This window comes from Anser cygnoides, chromosome 4 (genome assembly GCF_040182565.1).
Source record: "Anser cygnoides isolate HZ-2024a breed goose chromosome 4, Taihu_goose_T2T_genome, whole genome shotgun sequence".
NCBI classification, from domain to species: domain Eukaryota; kingdom Metazoa; phylum Chordata; class Aves; order Anseriformes; family Anatidae; genus Anser; species Anser cygnoides.
Window position 1 is genome coordinate 58,477,360 of NC_089876.1, and position 21,611 is coordinate 58,498,970.

The 21,611-nt window shown below is 37.8% G+C and overlaps 1 protein-coding gene across 18 annotated transcripts in view; it reads left to right on the forward strand.

The window, feature by feature from the left end:
* The window catches only part of TENM3 (teneurin transmembrane protein 3), a 1,343,587-nt gene that overhangs the window by 1,016,683 nt on the left and 305,293 nt on the right, over nt 1–21,611 (forward strand). For 17 of the 18 annotated variants that reach the window (XM_066996182.1, XM_048078283.2, XM_066996188.1 and 14 more), the window contains one exon: nt 7,378–7,680. In XM_066996182.1, coding sequence (XP_066852283.1) covers nt 7,449–7,680 — 232 coding nt within the window. In that variant the 5' untranslated portion in view covers nt 7,378–7,448. Of the gene's footprint in view, nt 1–7,377; nt 7,681–16,897; nt 17,115–21,611 lie in introns of those variants that run through there. The other variant, XM_013179803.3, reaches the window with a different exon arrangement.

Genomic DNA, 21,611 nt, shown 5'->3' on the forward strand with positions numbered 1-21,611 from the left:
TCTCAGAGTTGATTATTTTTCTCTGAAGTAAATAAGGCATGATGTTTCTCTTCTGAAGTTTTGTTTGTTCTTTTCCTCTGTTCAGGTTTTCCTCTTAGGGTTTTCTCTCTTCCTAGGCTTGCTGCATCATTTCTCATCCCCAGCGTTGCCATTCTGAATTATTCCTTCTCCCTCCGCTCTCTATCCTGAGTTCAGCTCGCTGTTCATTTTCTCATTATGCTGCAGCATTTCTGCTATCCTTCGCCTCTCCATCTTTTCATTGCATATTCTCACCCTCATTTTCGGTACCGGAGCATGCCACATCATTTCACTCTTTCAGTCTTGGTGTTCTCTTTCTCACTTAGCTCTCTCAGCCCTTCAAGAAAAAAGAAAAATCTTATCCAAATCCCCCAAATTAGACATCTCCTCTCAAGATCTGAAATGCATGACAGCTTCTGCAAACCATTCCTCCCAAGGAGGAACAGAAATTGCCAACGATAGCCCATTTTGAGTTCCTCCAGAGGAGAAGCTGATCCACTGCATTAGCCCTCCCTGCTTGCAAGTTACCCCTGTCTGTAGAGCCTGCCTGGGAGCTAAATAACCAGCACAGCCCCAAGTCATATTCCTGCATGGTCCAACTGTGGCTCTCTTTAGTTCTTGCTCCTGGAGGTTCACAGCCCTGCTGTGGGAGGGCTTCCAGCAAGCCCAAACAGCTCCAGCTCCATCTCAAGCTCTGCTGCACGGTCCTGGGCTTTGTACCTTCAAAGGAAAATGTCATCCAGGGGAGTGCTCACATCATTACAGGGAGTGCAGCATCTCACAGGAGGGAAGGCATGAGGTGTTCTCTCCCTTATATATTTTTTTTCTTTCCCCCCCCCTCAGGGGTTTCAATTTTAAGTACTGGCAGCAAAAATTGTTACACAAACGTCAGCCTCTGTGACTAAGCAGGGCCCTGAAGATCTCTTTTATCTTCTTGCTAATTTTCCTAACTGTCATTGCAACAAACTTTTCTAATGAACATAGAATGCATTTATTTGTTGTTTATTCTGCCGCTGATCAAGCCGAGATTTTTAGATGGACTGTGCAAAGTAATCTTTATTAACATTATGTCCTGTAGCGATGGCAGATACGAATGCTCTGCTCCCCTGACTAATGCAGAAAAACGCTTGAAGAATATGCACTATTTTTTTTCTAGTGTTCATTTTTCTTCCTTCTTTCTTTTTTTTTTTCCTTCCCCTTTCTATTTTTGATCTAATTCTAAAAAGTAGGGTTAGTCAGTGACTCAAGTAGGCTTTTTCAAATTTTGGTTTGTGAACTGCCTGTCTGGCAGGCCATCTGTTTCCCACTCCCCCTTAAGAATGCTGACTTTGGATGCTTTTCTGGGCTGGAAGACAGACTTTTAATATTAAAGTGAGTTTCTAGATATGATGACCTGAAATATCCATGTATTAAGAGTCATCAGTTTGACTAATGGCACACCATGGCTACAGATCATCCTAAGCACCTCTTCAAAGTGTCATTTTTCCAGCTCAGTTGATTTCTGACATATCTCACTTTATCAGCCATTGAAGTGGAAATTTCATCACTCTTTTATGCCTTTTGAGTTTTTCTTAGTATTTGTTTGTAATAGGTTTTATGGGTGATTAGTTGTGGGAATTGTGAGTATCTTTTGTGGACAAGAAACTTTCTTAATTTCTGCTTGATTGTTGCATATTACGCTTAGCCTTTTTAATCTTCTTGTTACTACAGCTGAATTGGCTTTGTTCTTTTGCTATTAAAAGGCATGCAAGTATTATAACTAGTGCAAATTGTAATTAATGTAATATTTACATTAACAAACAAGTACAATTAAAAGGAAATTCCAATTAAAATAATTCAGTAGAACCACTTAGGCATTATTTGCAGCAATTGTTTTCATTGCTGACAATAGGAGCCGACTTGACTCCCAACCTGTACAATCCTCTTCTCCTATTTCAAACAGAAATGTGAGCCTGCTTCTTCCCACTGCAGTCCTGCTATGCTTTCCCTGCCCGTGCTTATGTAGTAGTGCATCACAAAAAGAAGTTTGTTCCTGACCAAAGCAAGCACAGTCCAGTCTGCCCTTGTATTAAGGGATCAGTGCAGAAGGATCAATGTTACCTAATTCATAATAATAGTAATAAGTAATAAAAATAATAGTAATCCAGTAGTAATGCAGGCTTTTGAATGGAACCGTGAATGCTGATGTTAGAAATGCTTAAATTGTTAGATTTAGGTCTTTGGAGGGAAGATTGTGTTAAATGCCTAAGTTTCTTCCACAACTCGGTTGCCCTGCCTTGGGGATGGAAGGAAGAGTTCTGCTCTCAGCGGTAGGTGCCTTTTGTTAGTGGTGCTTTCTGCCTGTGAGACTGAGTTCATACACTGGGCTTATAACCATATCTCATGCTCATTACTGTTCTTCTGTAACAAAGAAATCTATACATTTTACCCTCTCATTTTTGAAACCTTTTCTATTCCAGCACTGTATATGTTAAAATAATACTTTAGTTATTCTCAGAACCAATTCTATTTTTGCTTTTTATGTTTTGAGCTGTCTAAAATGGCTATACACATCGAAAGCAAATATAATATATGTTGTAGCAGATCCATAAATCAACACAAGCAGTGGTATAGTCTTTTCCGTTCAAATATCACTTCTTTGTTTTGTTAACAAGCATCTTTTTTCATACCTTTTTATTATTTTGTATCTGCGTAGCTTTTGGATATTAAGGGGCATAAAATATCGAGGTATGTTTAGGCTTCTTAATCAGTTACGTTACTGTTTTAACCAGCTTCTATTCTGGAAGAAGATCCTGAGAGATGGGTAGGGAGCACTGTGTGTGTTGGGAAAATTGCCAACCTCTTGCCAAACTGTAATAACCCTTCTGGGGAACTCAGATTGAATTAAATGCAGTAATTTACCATAAAAGTTTAAAAGGCCTGCAGGCATGCTAAAGTTGTAGCTGAATGTTTTAGATAACACTGTAGTATGACCCTAAATCCTCATTTACATCTTGACAATTAAAATATACACTACATTTTATGTCTGCTGTACTTTTCCTATATTGCAGCGAAGGGCTTCAGTGGTAAGGTATTGTTGTTTGTTTTTTTTTTTTGGTGTGTGTAAAAAGTTAAACAATTGTTTCTTTTCACTACTGTGACTTTATTAAAAGTAACTGAAATGCCGTCTTGGAGATTTTTAAGTAAAACTACTTCTTTTGCATCAGCCAGCTTTGGCTGTGTCTGAGACTTCTGTTCAGTCGTCAGAGCTCTGCCGTAGCTTCAAGAGTTGTGTGAGAGTGTGCCTCCTGCTCTGGTTTGGTTTGCACGCTCAGGCTGTCTAAAACACTTAGAATAAAAAACTGTGATCTTACAACAAGTTGATTGTTCTAATTACTATTTGCACATACCTTATCTGACTTAGTAATTAAATATTGTGTGTAAGCATTTGCACACAAGGGAATGAGTTCTGTGGTCCCAATGACCTAGTCACGTACCGGAGAAGCTGCTTTGATTTTCCTGCTTCCCTTCTAAATTAATTTTAGAAGAAATAAGTAAGTATTAATTAAAAAGCAGGCATCTGCTGTTTATGGTTTTGAATGGTTTTTAAAATTTGGAGTGACAGTAGGAATGTTTGGTCTGATTGGGGCTGCAATCAGCTAAGCTGTGTACACAAATGGAACAGACATGAATATATAGGAGCTGACATCTCGGTCTGCTGATTAACATCCTCTCTCCTGCTAAATCCAAACAGGAGCCTGTAACACTGGTGAGATCACTAAAAAGGTCACAGGAGATCCCAATAGTCAGTGACACATCTGAGCACCCTCAGTTCTTCATACATAGAACAGCATTAGGCGAAAACACTTGAACGAGTGGCATACATCAGTCAGTTAACTTTCAATTTTCTTCAGTATATGCAGACCATTGCCAGTTAGCATTATAATGCAACATGTAACAGTATTTAGCATGGCTGTTTTGACATCCTCTTGTGAGTGGGTGAGTTAGTGGTTCAATAGCTTTGTAAATATTGCTCTATGGAAATTTTCTTTCATTTAATTTGAGCAAAGCTATTTGGTGGACCATAAATATTGACATATGGGCAAAGATTACTTGCAGATGAAGGCAAGTGTTTTTGTATCATGTCACAAAATAAATTTAATTTTATTTGGTTTAAAATTTTAATCTGATTTGTCAAAAAAAAACCTATTCATGCATCAAATTAGTTGCTGCATTCCCTTGTGTTTGTATTGTACTCATTACCAATATTTCATCTGAGCTTTTTCTAAGGCATAGTGAAAGAAAGCTAGACAGTACATTAGGGTAACTCCCACTGGGATGCAGCTTTTATGATACAGAAAACAGAGGAGAAGAAAAAATGAAATGTGTTGAAATTTGCCTACCAGTAGTTTCAGTTAAATCTGAATATTTGAGTAAGTTGGGGTTTTTTTTGGTTGTTTGGTTGGGGGTTTTTTGCCTTTTTTTTTTTTTTTTTTGTATTGCAACTATAGTGATCTTTATAACAAAGCCACTAATCAGATGTCATTACTGACAGGATTTTTTTGAGAAATATTTTTACCATTAACTGAATATGCTGGTCAAATTTGTGGGGGGAGAAAGGGGGTGTGTGTTGAAAATTGGGGGCTTGGGAGGGGATTCATGGTGGGAGAAATAAGTCCTGCACAGTCTTGAGACTGTCGCAGTATTTAGTACTGCAGTGGGATGTTTTGTTCAAGACTTAAGGTTCAGATCTTGTAAAGCTATCTGCAAATCTTCCATTGTTTGACTTGTCATAACTAGACTAATAAGTAATTGTTAATGCTGATATGGTTCTGTATTCAGCAATTGGTGTTCTCTCTTTCTGTATTTTGATTGTGGTACAGGACATTTATTTGTAGACATAACTTTAAGATAGTTTTTATTCTGTCTCCTTATCTCCAATATGTATGTTAATTCACTGATGAGAAAAAGGCGTGAAAGGCTCACTGAAAGGCGTGAGCCTAAGGACATTAAATATTTCCTAAAGCTTGCTGAGAGATACTAATAGTTTCCCAGAAGTTAAAGGTTACCAAAGGTAAACAGGTGTTTTGTATAATGCCAGGTTCAAAAAGATCAGGCTCTTAAATCTGACAGTTTTTTTTTGTTTTTTTTTTGGTGTTTTTTTTTTCAAAATGTCCACAAGAAATCCACTACCCTTCATTGTTCATCATGGTGCTATGCTCACAGTCAAAGTGTCTCAATAATCTGGTGCTATTAAACAGGTTGTGTTTTTTTTTTTTAAACTTTTTCATTCTTTGCCTGGAGAGGCAATAGATAACCCAGAAAACTGCCTTTTGATGTTTTATTGAATTCATTGACTTTTGTGGGAAGCAGATCAGTAGTTCCTCATGCTACAGCATAGATTAAATCTTTGAGGATTTTAGCTTGGTATAGTAACAAAGAATTGTGTAAAGAGTGGGGTTTTTTAGTTTTTGTTTTTTTTTTTAATGTGAGCTACATACGCCTGGAAACTTGAAAAAAATCACAATTATTTAATCTTTGATGAGGAATTGTGCACGTCAGTTTTCCCATGGACCAATTTAGAGACATTAGGAATTATTGTGCCTTTATAGTCTTGAAACACGTAGATGAGAGGGGAGATAAGCTTCCACATGAAGTCTTTACACTGAAGAATACCTGTTAATTTTAAATTCACAGTTCAGCTTAACATTAATAAACCAAAAGCTCACAAAATTCTTAGAAAATTGTTTTTACATGAAAAGAACTTGAATTCATTAGTCAATAAAATATTTTAAAATCTGGGTGTTCCATATACAGTAAATAGATACGCTACACAGACATGCAGGTATCCAAATAGCCATAATTTAAGTAAACTATTACACTACTTCAGTTTTCTTGCCAACATACCAATATTTCAGATTCTTTTACCACTTGAAGAACATTTGTAAATGTAATAAATATCAAAGAGAATTTGCTCAAATGGAAGGCTTCATAGCTTTGTCTTTTAGTCTAACTTGAGATTCAGACAGGTCAAGAAACGTGAGAGCTTTCCAGAGAATTTCAAGACAGAAGATGATAAAAGACCTGCTGTTCAATAACTTGAGTTACAGTTCAGTGTTAAATTAAATACTCTCTCAAAATCATTTCAGGAGTGACAACTAATTAGTTTGATATTAAATGTTTAAAGTGAAGCAGGCGAAGGGCTCTAAAGCAACCTTGGTTTTGCTGAACAAGGTGCCAATGGAGTTGGGTATTGCTTTGTGATATGTGCTGTAAACTGTCATTTTAGTTCTACATCACTTGACTGATAATACTTTGCAAAAGTATAGTTTGTGGTATTTAAGTATGTTAAATTGAGGAGAGCACCAGGGAGAGAGTTCTTGAGACAAAACAGAGAGCCCTAATATATGATGTGTTGAACAAGAAATATCAAAGTTATATAAAGTCAAGAAATATAAAGTCATCCAAACTATTCTTCATTTAGACATTTTTTCAGTTGTTTAAATATATGAATTATATTCTTGATTTTAATTTAGCTCTTCTCTTTAAAAACAACAGCAAAATTTCGAAACTATTTCTTACTCTGTCAGAACTGTAGATGTTAAGTGTGCAGGGCCCGTGAGATGAAACTGAGAAGTCTTGTTTTGAAAACTAACTGGAATGAAACATTAAAGAAAAATAAATAGCAATAAGATTCTTACTGTAATGTTCCTCAAAAACATGATGGAAGGAAACATTACTCGTGACTGTCATTTTCAAATCAAATATTTACTTGCTTTCCAGCAGAAGTTATATAGAACATGCTACCTGAGAGAAGCCTTCCTGTATATCACCTGCAATGTTTTGTAACATGCTCAGAAATTGTGCGCATGTTTTTGATGAGAACAATTCTAAAAGAATAGAATTGACAAGAAAAATTGTAGAAGTCTGTATATCAGAAACAGATGGTAAAAGCAGAAGTTCCTGACAAGCAGGAGAAAAAAGCACATATATCTTTCCCATTAGAGCATGCACCTTTCTCTGAATAAGCGAAACCGACGTATTTGCAGGTAGAAAGACTTCAAGCACGTAACGTGTTCTTTAAGCTGAAAGGCTGAGTTCCCCCCCTCCTCTGAGTTTTCAGTCTGGTTTTGGTCTTCTCATCTTCCCTATAAAAATAGGAGTACACCATGAATTGCATTGTTGTTAACAGGAGTTTCTTGGCTAGTTTTTTGTCAGGATAGCTCGTACGTGAAACTGTTGGAAGTCTTGCAAACGTGACAGGACTGCATTTCGCCCATGGTTGATCAGGCCTTGCTTTCTGTATCAGGTAGTTAGGCAGAAACCAGAGCAGTTAGAGAACATTGTAACACGTAATTTGTCTTTCTAATTTTATTTTAGGTGGATGTGAGCTGAATGCAGAGAAGAATTCCAAGCAAGTTGGGCCGATGAGCACACGGAAGGAATGAAGTATGGATGTGAAAGAACGTAGGCCTTATTGCTCCCTGACGAAGAGCAGGCGGGACAAGGAGCGGCGCTACACAAATTCTTCCACGGAAAATGAGGAGTGCAGAGTGCCTACACAGAAGTCGTACAGCTCCAGTGAAACTCTGAAAGCTTTTGATCATGATTCCTCTAGGTTGCTGTACGGAAACCGGGTAAAAGACTTGGTCCACAGAGAAGCAGATGAGTATTCCAGACAAGGTAGGCAAGAAGTTTTTATATGAACAGAGTATATAATTCATTAGTAACAAGGCATTCCTGCTGCGGGAAGAGTATGTTGTTATACACATTTTAACAGTTTTAGTAATACTCTACAGACACAGTACACTTCATTTGTATCCCCCTAAATATTTTACAAAGATGGGAAAGCATTATGCACCATCTTTGAAATACATAATATACGATGCACAGGAAAGTTACGTAAATGGTCCATGTTGGTCAATGGCTCAGTGACAGCATGGCGGTTTCAAGTGTGAAGTATTCAGGCCTTACAGTTTACAAACTAGACCCCCAGCATAAATTAATCTGATTAATGGATTGTCCAAAAGATTGCCACTCCAATATCCCTAAACTGTAAATAGCTTCAAAATTAATCAAATAAATGAATACAGCTGTTCCAATAACACAAGGCACTATAAACAGGATTGCTGAAAAATACAGTGTGTGTGGATGAGTAAACGAAAAATATAATAACTCTGTAATGGAGCACTGTAGAGCAAGTAAATTAGTCAGGTAAATTAGTTAGAAGGTGTTCGGTTTATTTGTGTGGAGTTTTTTGTTTGTATGGTGTTGTTTTGTTTGTGTGCTTGTTTTTAGTGGATATTTATGATATCTAACCAGATGCTAACTGGTTGGTGTCTTTCACCATTAAATGTTTGAGTCCTGGACTGCAGAGAGATGAGAGAATCAAATACCCTTGGAGATATCCAAAACCCAACTGGATATGGCCCCGAGCAGTTTGCTGTAGCTGACAGTACCTGAGCAGAGGGTTTGAACTAGATGGTCTCAAGAGGTCCCTTTTGATTCTATGAGGTTGCACTTATCTCCAGTTAGGGTCAAGCACTCATGCGTCACTTTCAGATTCAATTGTAAACTCTTTAATTTGCATTTCTACACTTCCAAAACAAAAATACTTAATATAAGGAAAAAAAAATACTGGAATGTGTGGAGTACTGCATCCCAGCCATCTAAAAGAATAAAGATAGGCCAGGAGCTGTTTGAAATGAAACCTCAGTTTTCTGTGTAAAGCTACACTCTCTTTTTTGTGGAAACAAAAATAGATTTAGGGGTAGATAAGGAAAGCTTTCTCCTTGTGAGAAAGACTTTAGTTTTAATTTTAGAAATTTTTAAAAATATTTTCCCATTGGTGGTTTTTCTTTGTTCCAAGTAGAATAACTTTACATTAGAATTAGAGCTGTGCAGATGGTGTTGACTTTTTTCCCTACAAATGTTTGCAAAGGAAATAAAAATATTTCTCTTAGGCTCATGTAACTGAGGATTGCTGCTACTGTAGCCTGTCTGCTTTCTGCTGTGTATTTTTGGTTTCTCTGATGTGTTGAAACTTCAGGTCATCACTACTTTCAAGTTTAAGTCATTAGTCACCTTGATCCTGTTACTTTACTAAGGAAAAATCAAGAGGAATGAAGTTTTCTAAGGCCCATACTATAGACGCTTTCAGAGTAATAGTGACAAAATTATATCAAAATAGACACTGTTTATTTAATGTTCCTTAACTACGAATTCACAAACTGTTCCCTGAGTAGAGTACTGTTCTCTTTAAACAGAAATAGTGAAATGGAAGAAACTAAGTAATCTGGCATGCCACATATGACGAAGCACAGGGGCTTGTGGTTTTTTTCCTCTCCATTTTCTTCAGAAAAGTACACAGTACTTATTGTCCAATATGCCATAAGTTACACATCTGTAGATCTTGGACGTGTAGTGTCGTCTTCATCTTTCAGTGGTCTCGGTGCTGTCATCTGTCTCCATTTGATTTTTCTCATTGTCCTTTCAATTTTTCTTTTATGGCTTATTGGCTTCCTCTAATGCTTGCTGTTTTAGCACCTTCAGGGACTACCTGCATGTTTGATAGGGTCAGTTTAGAAAGGGCTTGTTTTGCAGTCTTAGGTACAGTGTTCCTTTGATTCATCTTTGACTGAGAAAATTTACTGCTTCTGGCATTGGAAGCATTTGGTGGAAAAGGTGTTCAAGGTCATTCTAAAGGTTTTTAAATAATATATAAAACATGCTTCCCTTTATTTTTTTTTGCTTCTGTCTAGAAATAGAGTGCAGATATGTAGCTGCTTTGAGAGTCTAATTGCATCATAGTCTGCTAAAACCAACAGGAAATAAATCTATAAGTAAAAAAATAAAAATCAAGTGTTAATAAATGCCTTTAATTGGGAAATAATTTTTAAAATTTTTGATGACCACTGCTTCATTTCTTTTTTCCAGATTGTGCAAAATATTATCAAATTTCCAGTGTCCAGTGGAAAGCTACTGGAGCAGTTACATGAATTTCTTGAGCCTCTCAAATCAGACACAATTTAAAAATGCCAGTGAGTTATTTCAGCAGGTATTGTGGGGTAAAGCCCTTCAAAGCTTTTTGTTAATGTATCAGAAATTTACCACCTCTTCTTCCTGATTTGTCTCACTACACATCTTTGGTATTCCTACTTCCAAAATCCATGGTATAATTCTGAAGGGGATACTGCTGTAGGAGATAGGTGTGCCCCATTTAGTGGTAGCGTTATTCCAGGAAATCTTTACTTGTGGAGAGGAAGTTCCCCAATCATCAGCTCCTCTCACAGAATCTTTCCTTGTCCACTGAATTTCTCTTGCTTGAGATTAATTGCATAAATTGAGGTAACAGTCTAAAAGTATGTTTCTCATTTTATTTCTAAAAACAGCATTTAAAATAAAGAAGAAAATATTTTAACATGGAATTATTATATGGCTACAATTATCTTTGTTATTTTTGAAACCCAGTTGACAAGATTGGAAGAGTGGGTATGCATTTTTAAGAAGTGACTTGGTCTAGGCAACATACGTTCAGTTAACTTCAGGGAGAGACCTGCTGTGGTTTCCTTACCTTCTTCTCAAGCTCCTTCTTGTGTCGCAAGACTGGTTTTGTTTTTAAACTCTTCAGGAAAGGATTATTTAGCCTACTGTTTTTAGAACTTCTAATTTATTTATTTGTTTTCACTTTGTTGTTAATCCCCACATAAGATGAAAAAAACTGGTAAATGTGTGAGTAATTAAACTCTGTACCCAGACATGTAAATAAAGACCTTGAGTTTTTTTAATGTAAAAGTATTTTTCAGCTAGATACTCGATTTTACATTGCATGTTTGAGAAGATACCTAATCTCATCCTTGACAGTGGATATAGCACCATGAGAGACTGTTTACTTTCCAAGTGTGATGATATGATTGCTTGCTGTTTGTGTTAGAGAGGAAGACGATACCTATTTACTTATGCTTCCAAGTATCCAACTATAATGAGCAGTCTAATTTAAATATACAACTTTTCTAATTGAATTCAGCAGCCTAAATGCTTATGCTTTGGAATATGCCCAAGTATCTTACTGAATTCAGGATTAAAGCTGAATGTATGAAGTTAAATTTCTCTGTTGCTCAGAGAGAAATCCCTGTGTTTACAAAATTAAATTGCTGTGTGAAGTGATAAAATGTACGTAGGAGAGTGCTAGGCAAAAACATCTGAAAGTGTTGCATGACTATGGATTAGGAGGGAAGGATTGTAGAACTACAGATAGTAAATTGTATTTTTTTAAATTGCATTTGGAAAAAATAATTGGAATTATTAATATAATAATTTGCAAACAATTTGAAGCTGATCGTGAATCAAACCAGCAAGACTCATAGGAACTGAAAAGCTTTTTATGTGGATGCATTGTGTTAACAAGAAAAATACTGGCATGCAAAAACTTGTTTTTATTTATACAGATGCATTTTGAAAGGAAGAGAGCCATATGCAGTACGTGTTAAGTAACCATCGTTGTATTTCAAAGATTTTTGTTGTTGCAAGACAGTACAATGATCTTACAATGTCATCCACATATCAAGTCAGTGAGATTTTGTGTGGGAATGGGAGGCTAACCATGAGCACAGGTGGCAGGATACACTGTAGATTTCTGCGTGCTCATATTTTCATACAAAATAGTTACAACACTGTTTGTGAACTGCATGAAGTGAAGTGCTGAGCTGCAGGACACCTTTTGCTAATAGAAGAGGCGATGAGGTAGTGCAGGTTTTGTTAAATTTTTACTTTTTGAAAGCTTGATGTTATCTGTAGTTTAGCCTGGAGGTAGTCAGTTGGTCTTTATACCTGGCAGCAAGAATGAGTTCACTGTGTTTATCATTCAGCACAACTGGTTGTCAGCAAAGCCTCAACGTGAATTTCTTTTCATGCTGTCGCTTTCAGTTTTGTAGGAGAAGGTACTTGTGTGCATGTTTTTGTGTCTTTACTCTTCTGAAATACTTAGGAGTCTAATAACTCCATGGAGCTGCAAAAAGAGGAGCTGAATTTAACAAAGAAGCAAAGAAAAAGATTTTCTTTCCTTCACAACGTGCTGGATCACTGATAGGAGGTCGCCAAAAAACAAAGCCATGCAGAGTACGTTACACTGTGCTGATGAATCGTAGCTACTGTTTAGACGTCCCTCCCATGACAATTTTGATTTTGGTGCAGGAAAAATCTCACCATCCAGCAAAAGAAAGACCTGAAGCAGTGCTATATATGTTAGGACAATTTTATTTTATTATTTAAGATGTTAAACACTGTCACAGATTAATTTTTAAGACTTCAGAAACATGAAGCATGAATTGCAACTTCTAGCTTAATGTAATAGGGCTCCAAAGTTTATTGCTTTTAAATATTAGCTACTTAAAATGACTTATTTGGTTAGCAAAATGATTAATCTTTTTAGTCATTATAAATGTCAACTCTAGGATTAAGGGATTTACATGGTCGTGGTTTTAAACCTAAAGCTCGTGTGCTTCAGACTTCCCTGTGTGAGGCAGTGGGAGGATAGGTAAGACCATTGCTGACCTTCCAGTACCCGCGCCTTATTGATGAGCTGATTTTGACTATTGAGCAGGCAAGGGCTTCTCACTAGAACTGAATCAGCCTGCTTTGCAGATTATTTACAGGAGGGTATGAAATGATGCGCAAGTGACTTTGCGATCTCCTGATGAGCAAATTAATCGCCATTCACTGACATTGCAAATGCAGTCTCTCGAAATCTGAGGCAGCTCTTAGAAGTGGAGTTTTATGTCGGGAGCTGCAATGCAGAATGTGTCCTTACTCGGGTTCTGACAGATACTTTTTTGTTATGCTAAAACACAGCCGCCTGCAGTATCTGCCTGATTTGAGTGGCTACCTTTTGTAAGAAGCATGTAGTGCCACTATGTTCTGGGTAATTTTGTGGCCTTGAGCTAAGCACGTAACCTCCTGCCACAGGTTTTTTGCTGTTTTTTTTTCTTCTCTGTAATACAGGAATAACACCACCTTGCAGGCGTGTTGGGAAGATTAATTAGTTTATGTTTGCAAAATTCTTTGAAGATAAAAAGCACTGTAAGTGCTAAGTAATGTTATCATCTTACATTGCTATACTAGTTACTTCTTAAAGCAACAATAAGAAGTTAATTGGTTTTCAGGTTCCAGGTGATAAGGATCTGTTGACTTTTAAAGTTATTCTATTAGCTACAGAGTGGTACTAAGAAAAACATTTCACTTTCATTTGGTTAGGAGTATATTTAGCTCATGCTCAGTGATACAAACGCTTTCTCTAAGGTATTCATCTAGTGGAAATTGGCCCCTTGTGGATCATGGTCCACAGATGAGCTATGGATCTGGAGACAAAGGGCAATTGTGATTCTCCAGGGAAAAATCAACCTTGGTTATTGGCAGTACAATGCTTGATCAGGCATTTCTACATGGCCTTGGTCCACAGAGTAAAAACCTTGTCTTTGACTAGTCTCTTATTGTAAAATAAGAGAATTAAGTTCTTGATCTTAATGATTACAGATTTTTAAGGTGAACACGGGGCCTTCACAAGGACTTTCAGCCATGGAAAGGAAGGTATTGTAGAAGGTCTGCAATTACTCTTGTAGCTCTCTGCAGTTCATATAGTGAGATGTATAGGTCGCTCCTATTCATAATAAAATCTGACCAGAGGACTGGGGAGATAAAGGGATCACATGCATGACTTTGAAAGGTGACTTCAGAGTGTTAGTATTGATGGAGAGATCAAAGCTGGAGAAGCGTGCTGTCAGAGACTGGGTGGGCAAGGGATGCAGAGGCTGAGGAGTCCCATCTGTTGATTTATTCAGTGCTTAGGGCTGAGACTCAGGACTGTAGGCCAGCCTACGAGGGACTACTTGTTCCACCAGTGGCAAATTTATGTGGAAAATGAAACAGATTTGAAGTAGGAATAATTCCTCAGACGACAGTTGATGCTTTCTGAAAGTAATCTAAAATATTAAAACGTACTGGCTTGAGAGCCAGTACTTAGCGTTACTTAGCTTATTAAAGCCAGAAGAGGAAATGGAAGAACCATCAGAACATGTTCCTCGTGTTCCATGTTTATACTGTTTTGATTTGCCATGCCACAAATTTGTCTGAGCCATAAACCCTTTCTTTTCTTCAGCGTGATGGACATCCTGCTAGAAAGTTTAAATTAAGCAGGATGTGACCCCTGTTGTGGCTATGTGAAGGGAAGTGTGCTTGAGAGAGGGAGTAATAGAGGCTTTCTGCAGAAGTTCTTGGGTCTGTTATTCCTGTTGTTCCTTGTGCTTACCTGTGGTGATGGTCCAAGGGCTCGTTCTGCTTATACATTGCAGAAAAGATTCCCGTGGATGTGGTGTACTTGTTTATGAAATTGTGCAAATAGTAACGTATGGGGCTGCTCTGAATGTCTCTGAATTATCTGAATATTTCTTTACACCAGTTCAGAGCCCGTTGAACTAACCAAGTTTTCTACCATGCTGTGAGACACGTTCCTCTGTGGGTCTGTCCACTCACTTGGGGTGGCAGATGTGCCTTTTCTCCTGGAAAGGCAGACGTAATGGTGCAGAGTTCTCTCCTCCATATCTGGAGGAACAGCAGTGAGCCTGAGCTCTATTGTGCATATTTCCCTCCTTGCTGCCTCCTTCCTCCTCACCTTCTTTCCCCATTTCAAGCCATATGTCATGTCATTAGCATCCTACTGACCTTAATGTGGCAGTTCATACCTGTCAGGTCTGTGGTTTTAGGCTCTCTGTAGACTGGATATCCATCATCTCTGCATTGCACGCCCTTGGGTCATATTTTCTTCACATCTATCAAATTTAGGCTTTATTTGTATTTTGTAATAAATGGATGCTGAGAAGTTGATGATTCGCACTGGTCCCAGGATCCAAAGTTTAAGACAGAGGCCTAAAAATGTCTATACTGTCATTCTGGTTATGATCAAGACTTTGCATTCCTTGATACTCTTGGTGTTGTATTTCTTTTTTAAATCCACAGAATCCTCTTTTTTTTCCTTGCCGCCCACGTTCTGGACAGCCATGCTAGTTGCCCTTAATTTGGATTATATGTTACTTAATCATATTCAGAAAACCAGATTTTTATATAAAATCCAACAATTTGGAACTGTAATGTTTGAATTAGTAATTCATTTTCTGGAACATGATTGCTGATGCTGTAGCTTGAAGCTTTTAATTGTGCAATTGTGAAATTATCTTCAATTGACTTTAATCTTATTCTGCAGTACCTTCAGAAGGGCTTGATGAGCAGTCCTTTATCCTTACACTGGATTAAGAAGTGCTTCTTATGTTCTCGTCTGTGGATTAGTACTGAGGATCCCCTGCCACCCTCAGGGAATAAAATTGAGTCCCCTGTACCACACAGAAGAGTCTGCATGTTTGAACCCTGATTTGGAAAACTAGCGGCAGGAACAAACTTCATTCCATTTGCATCTATTCTGTTCTATTTCTTAAAAGAAAAAATTCCCAGACTAGTGTTTAAAGCCGTGTCCCTTGTGATTCTGTAGCTTACTGCCAGTATGAATACATGGCTGGTCTAAATATCAGGTTTTAAATACTTTATTTCCCTCTAAGTAATAAGAGTGGGTATTTTTTGTAGAATTGGCTCAATTTTGGGGTCTTTTAATGAAAAACTCTTCTACCAAAAGTGGCAGAGTAAGTGCAGCTCAGAGAACTCTGTGTAGCTTGTGCAAACCTGCTCGTGAGTCACTGCGATGGTGACTTTGTTCCCCCCATGCTCTTGGAAACCCGTAAGGAATGGGAGAGCAGGATGGGTAATGTTTGCTCAGAATAATACAGGTTAACGCTGTTTGTTGTTATGTAGTGTGCTGGATATATTGAGAAACAGCGTTCTTTCATGTGCATCTTACAGCTCCGCCCTAAACCAGGTAATGGCAAGGAAAGGTGGTTAAGATGGAAAACTGAATGGAGCAGAGAGGTTGAGAAAGAGAAATGAAGAGGTTATGAGGAACAAGGTTGTGATGAGTTAGGAGAAAAACAGAGGAATTAAAACCAGGATAAAAATGTGACTCAGTGGATTAGGATGGTTTAAATTTCATAGATAACCTTCATAAAACCAAAAAAGAAAATCAGAAAGAAATAATTAAAAAAATAAAAGGCCGGTCAGAAAAAATACTTGTTAACACTGGCAAAGCTTATTACTCGTCAGTCTTTACTGCAGTTTCTTACATTCTGGCAAGGAGAACTCTGCAAGTCCAGCTTTGAAAGCTCCTGTTTAGTAAATATACCATGGAGTTTGTGTGACAGAATGAATGGTATCACGTCTATTTCTCATTCTCTCTTTTCTGTAACCGTATTCTACCTGCTTAACTCAGAATCCTAAAGACAGCATTTGTACGCTTCTTATCAGAGCTTTGTAGAGCATGCAGGGCCTCTATCTTTTGCCAGTTCCTTTTCTAAAATCTTCATCCTTTCATTTCCAGCAAACTTCTTTTCTTAAAATACATTTGCTTCCAATTTTATGTCCTTTTTCTCAAGACCTTTCCTTAGAAAAGAGCGCATTAGAAAGTCTGTCATGTTCTCTTTGCCCCTGGTAAATGGAGAAGAAAAAATCTTATTTTACTTACAACAAAATTATATATTTTTTCATTGAGAAACCAATCAGAATTGACACTTAGTAGTAAGTAATGTTTCAGATCCCATAGGATTGCTTGGGATTCTCGCTAAGTCAGTGCAGCTCTGCTTCGTGCATCTACGAAGAAGACATCTTCTTAGTGGTCCATTAGTGCCTATCTAGTCTGAGAACAGAACAGTTCTCTTGCTTATCATTCTATACTAAGAAACTTCTTTTTCCATCTTTTACTTGCACATGATTGAATGCTGTATTATTTTTTTTTTTTAGGAATTAGCAAAGTGATCAGTCCAGCCAACTTGCTGTTAGCAGAGCTATTCCTTGTAGCTGTCATGTACATGAGTTAGGAAGGCAAGCCGCTGTCGAACCAGTGGTGTGGAGCTTTGGGTCCTACAGGAGTGATGAAGTGTTTCAGAGACGTGGCGTGGACATGGTGTAGCTTCTGTAGAGCTTTTGCTCTACAGAAAGTATTCGGAAGTACTGAGAATGAGCTCCAGGTAAGGAGTTTCAAGTAGAAGAAATGTGCCCATTCTGCGTATTAGGTGAGCATGGTACAAAAATAAGCAAGTAATTCGCAGTATCCAAATAGCAGAAAACAACATCAGTGCTTTTGACATCAGTGCTGCTTATAAGCATTGTATTACAAGGAACTGTTTGTGTGCTCTAGTCTGCAGACAAAGAAATAGAAACGAGAAAAACACTCTTCTTCATTTACTTCCTAAATAAATTAGTCGTCTTTTAGTTTAAAAAAAAAAAAAAAAGATTAAGTAGGGAAGCAGAAATATAAGGGAGACAAAAGTGAGAAGACTGGTTCTCTCATGGACTGTGATCATATGTTGTTTTGCGTCTGTGTTGCTTTAGTTGTTTCACAATTTATTTTTCTAAATTTAGTATAAGTAGTTTTTTATAATGCATTACCACAGAGTGATTATAGCGGAAAAAATGCATTTGGGAATGATTTTGGGTGGCACAAAGGTGTTACAGGCAGAAGGCAGGATACAGAGGAAGAATATTTCCAAGCCTTAAAATTAGAAAAGGGGACTGACAAGTAATGAAGGACACGGAGACAGCAGAAGGGGAATGAAACTTCATCAGAGCTTTAAGCAAGAGCAGAACTATGCCCAAGGCACAAGGTTGAGCATGGATGTGGGTGCGTTTGGGACTTCTGCCTTTTTGGTACTAGCTCTATCCCGTTACAACAAAACCAAAGGCAGCAAAGGCACTCAAATACAACTTCTTTGGTTTGAAAGAGGGGTGTGTGTGAGTGTGTGTGTGTGTTTATGCTAACTAGGCAGATGCTGTGGAGGCTCTTTAGTTGGGGAGTGTTTTCTTTCACTTGTTTCCAAAATTGTTTGTCGTTCAGTTCTTGCTAAAACCTGACTTGTAGACTTGCACAGTGGGTTATGGATTGCTAAGGTCGGTGGCAGTATCTGGAGGTGCTGACAAATTCTCTGCTGGTTATTTTTTGTTCATACCTTCTGTTAGTTTCTTTTCCCATTTTCATGGTTTGTCATTTTAAGAGAATATCCATGTGTTAGTGCAGATCCAACTTAGAGCAAGCACTGACAACTGAAAAACCGTGTGACCTTTTTTTATTTTATTCACTAGTCCTCTTCAAAAATCCTTTTCCACAGATAGCATTTCCAACTTGAAGCTTAAGTTATTGTGGAAGTCTTTGAATAACTTCTCCAATTTAGGGCAGTAAAACAAATATGGCACAGGTACAACAGATTGCCACTTGATTTCAGCTGTGAAATTCTGACCTAAAATAATGTGTAAATTCTGCATACATTGAACTTGTTTATATATGCAGTATTTGATTAAAGAAATTATTTACATTTCTAGATAAATACAACCCGTGTGGTCCAGGCAGAGAAATTTATATATACATAAAAGTACTGTGTGTGTGTATACTTGCATATACACATACATGATCATATATATACATATGTATATATACACATACATACAAATATATAACAAATTAAAATATATGTATATCAAAAGTATATTGGTATACTTTTTTGTATTTACTTAATGTAGGTAAAGAGGTGCACCAATCATACATGGGTCGTTCAGGTGGGTCTGTATGGTTACTATTGGCCAACGCTGCACTTCTAACAGTGATTGCTGTAGAAGCTCCTGGAAGTTATTCTCTAGTTATGATGTTAATTTTGTTCATCTCAACAAGTGGATGGTGTCAGCATTCCTTACACTAACTGTACATTGATATTCCAAGCCAAGAGAGATGGCAATATCTAATGGTAGAGTGGTAGTAACAGCATTATTGTCAGTTTTTAAAACCTAACATCACTCCGGATCATCCCAAAACCCCAGTGTTGTCTCCCAAATAACTTTCCTTGAAACACTTTGTCTAATTTCTTTCTCCATTTTTCATTTCATACTTCTTGTAAAGGAAAGGAAAAACAACCACAAAGCATTATAAACAGCTGTTTATTCTTTCTTCTGTGGTTTCTTCTCAGAAATGAGTTCATTACAGTCGCCAAGTTGTTTTTAAGTACTTACGAAATGTTGAAGCACCAATTGTCAGCGGGAGAAATTGCAAATGTATGTGTAGTGTATAAAACTGATGATTAAATCCCTCACATCCAAGCCATCCTGGAAAGGTTAATTAGAAATGTTAAGAACGCAGGAGGGAGAACATCCTGTCTTCATACTCCTTTCCGCTGAGCCCTACAACTTCCTTTCCAATTTTTTGGTAGTATCATTCCCTAGCAGGTAAAAGCCCCTCTTCCAGTCTCCTGCCTGCTAATTCTGTGTCCCAGCTGTGTTCAGCTTCCCCTGGATCCTGAACATTTTTTCTAGACTCTGTTTTCATTGTCGGGGAAGATCAAGATAATGTCAGTTTTTTGTATTGCGTATGTATGATTTCCTCTGGGATATAAATTCCTACATAAATACACATTTTTCCATGTCAACATTTTGTTTATTTTTCATTTGTGTAGGCAACTTACACAGAGTACAATCCTCTTAGTAAAGCTTTTAGGAAAGCTTTAATTCAGGAGATGATTGAGCCTGATGTCTCTAAAGCTGTTGCAACATTTCTGGGCTATGCTGTAAAACTTCAGTGTAGCAAAAAAGCTTTAATATATTGACTGTGATGAAAGAGCAGTAAACAACCCCCTTTTCTGTCTTCACATTTGCACTGGAGCTTCGTTTTGGTGCTGTGACGTGCCGTTTTCCTTTTCCTCTTATCAGAAGAGGGGGGAAAAAAGGCAGAAAGCAGGAAATGTTATATGTGGAGGCAGGTTGTTGTAAAATGAAGTAAAAATAAAATCCATTAGTGGTGGTTGGGTGGTATGTTGTGCCTGGGACCCAGCCTCCTAGACAGTGACCATGGGTGTTCCTATAGAGTGAGTGCCTGAAGGAGTTTCTGTTACAAATAACGGTTTGCCCAGCAGTTTAGAAAGTAACAAATAAAAACCTTTAAACAAAAATGATTAAAAGAAGGGTTCAGTAGTCTCTTTGAAGTGCTGTGTCTGCACAGGTGGCTCCCCAGGGTTGCTGGGCGTGCAGGGAGGTGCTTTGCAGAGCTGGGTGTTGCATCCCCCAATCTCCCTGACTTTTCAGGCCTGCAGGCCCAAAAATCCAGGTCTGGGAGCTGACAGGGAGCCAGGCATAAAGCCTAAGCATCTTTTTCTATTTTGCTCCTAAAATGCTGCTTTTCTGAGCCATGCGGTGAGCATGCAGCAGCTGTTCTGAGTGTGAGTGCATATGCAGGCACGCTCACACACCTGCACGTGGGCTCCTCCTGTGTCGGCTTCTGGCTTCAGGAGCTGTTTGGAAACCTAGATTCTTGTCATAATTTATCAAACACGTGACACCAGTGTGCTAAGCTGCCATCCTTAGCATATATTTGCCAAAACGCTAAATAGGAAGCACGGTAGACGCTTTCATGTGTTCTGCCCTGACCCCGTTACCACTGGGTGGTTTGTTTGGCCTGTTTGCTTCTCGTCTGAGTTTCAGCTCTCAGTATGCCTGAATATCTGGCATGATGTCACACGGCATGGCAGTTTTAAAAATGATGAGGTACTGTCAGCGCACATGATAATCCCCGACCTTAAACTCCTCGTGCTGTTCAGCTGTAGTCATAGATGCGTTTGGTTCTTTTGCATTTATTTTGCAATGCACCTCTCCAGCTTCATTTTCACTCAAATCCTTATTCACAGCAGCATAATAAATGTAGTTAGCTTTGTACCTAATTGTAGTAACTGGTTTTCATTACTTATGAAAGTCATTGTTGGAATTAATTTATGGTTCTGACTGCAAAGAAACTTTCAGCAACAGCTTTGTGTGACCACAGCAATAAAGTAATTAACTGGCTCACTTAAAACACATAAATGGCCAGGGCATTAACTCTTAATATTTCAGGAATTACTTACACTTCTGTATTCATACTCCTGCAATTCTATTAATTTCTAATTGAGAGGAGTCTGTTGCATTATAATCTATAAAGATATTACTAACATGTATTTTTACACTAAACTAATTTTGGGGAAATTAGGATGCCTGTCAGATTCAAGAGTTGAATATGTATTCTAATTTGTTCTCAGAGCTATGAAATAACTGTGAGCAAGAGTGGAAAAGCATTGTGGGTATAGGCATGCAAATGAGCTTGCTAAGTGTCTATATATCATACGGTGTCTTAAATCTGCGGACATAAAAGCAGGATGAAGACACAGCCATTAAAAAGGCAGTCATTTTTGAGTGTCACATAATTTAGAGACTTTAAGTTATCGAAGTGTCATGAGTTTATTGCACCTAATTTATTAATACAATCATTTGGGATTCACTTATGTCTCTTGCTCTGCCCCAAAACAGAGGCTAAAAGTCTGTTTAAAATGTACAGGCTCTGCTTCAGCAGTGAAAGCCTAAATCGTTTCTCAGAATTCAGAGAGACGGAAAATAACTTACTGCAGTTCTGCAGGTAATGGGTGACAGTCTTACAATTTATTTCCGATTTATTTACATTT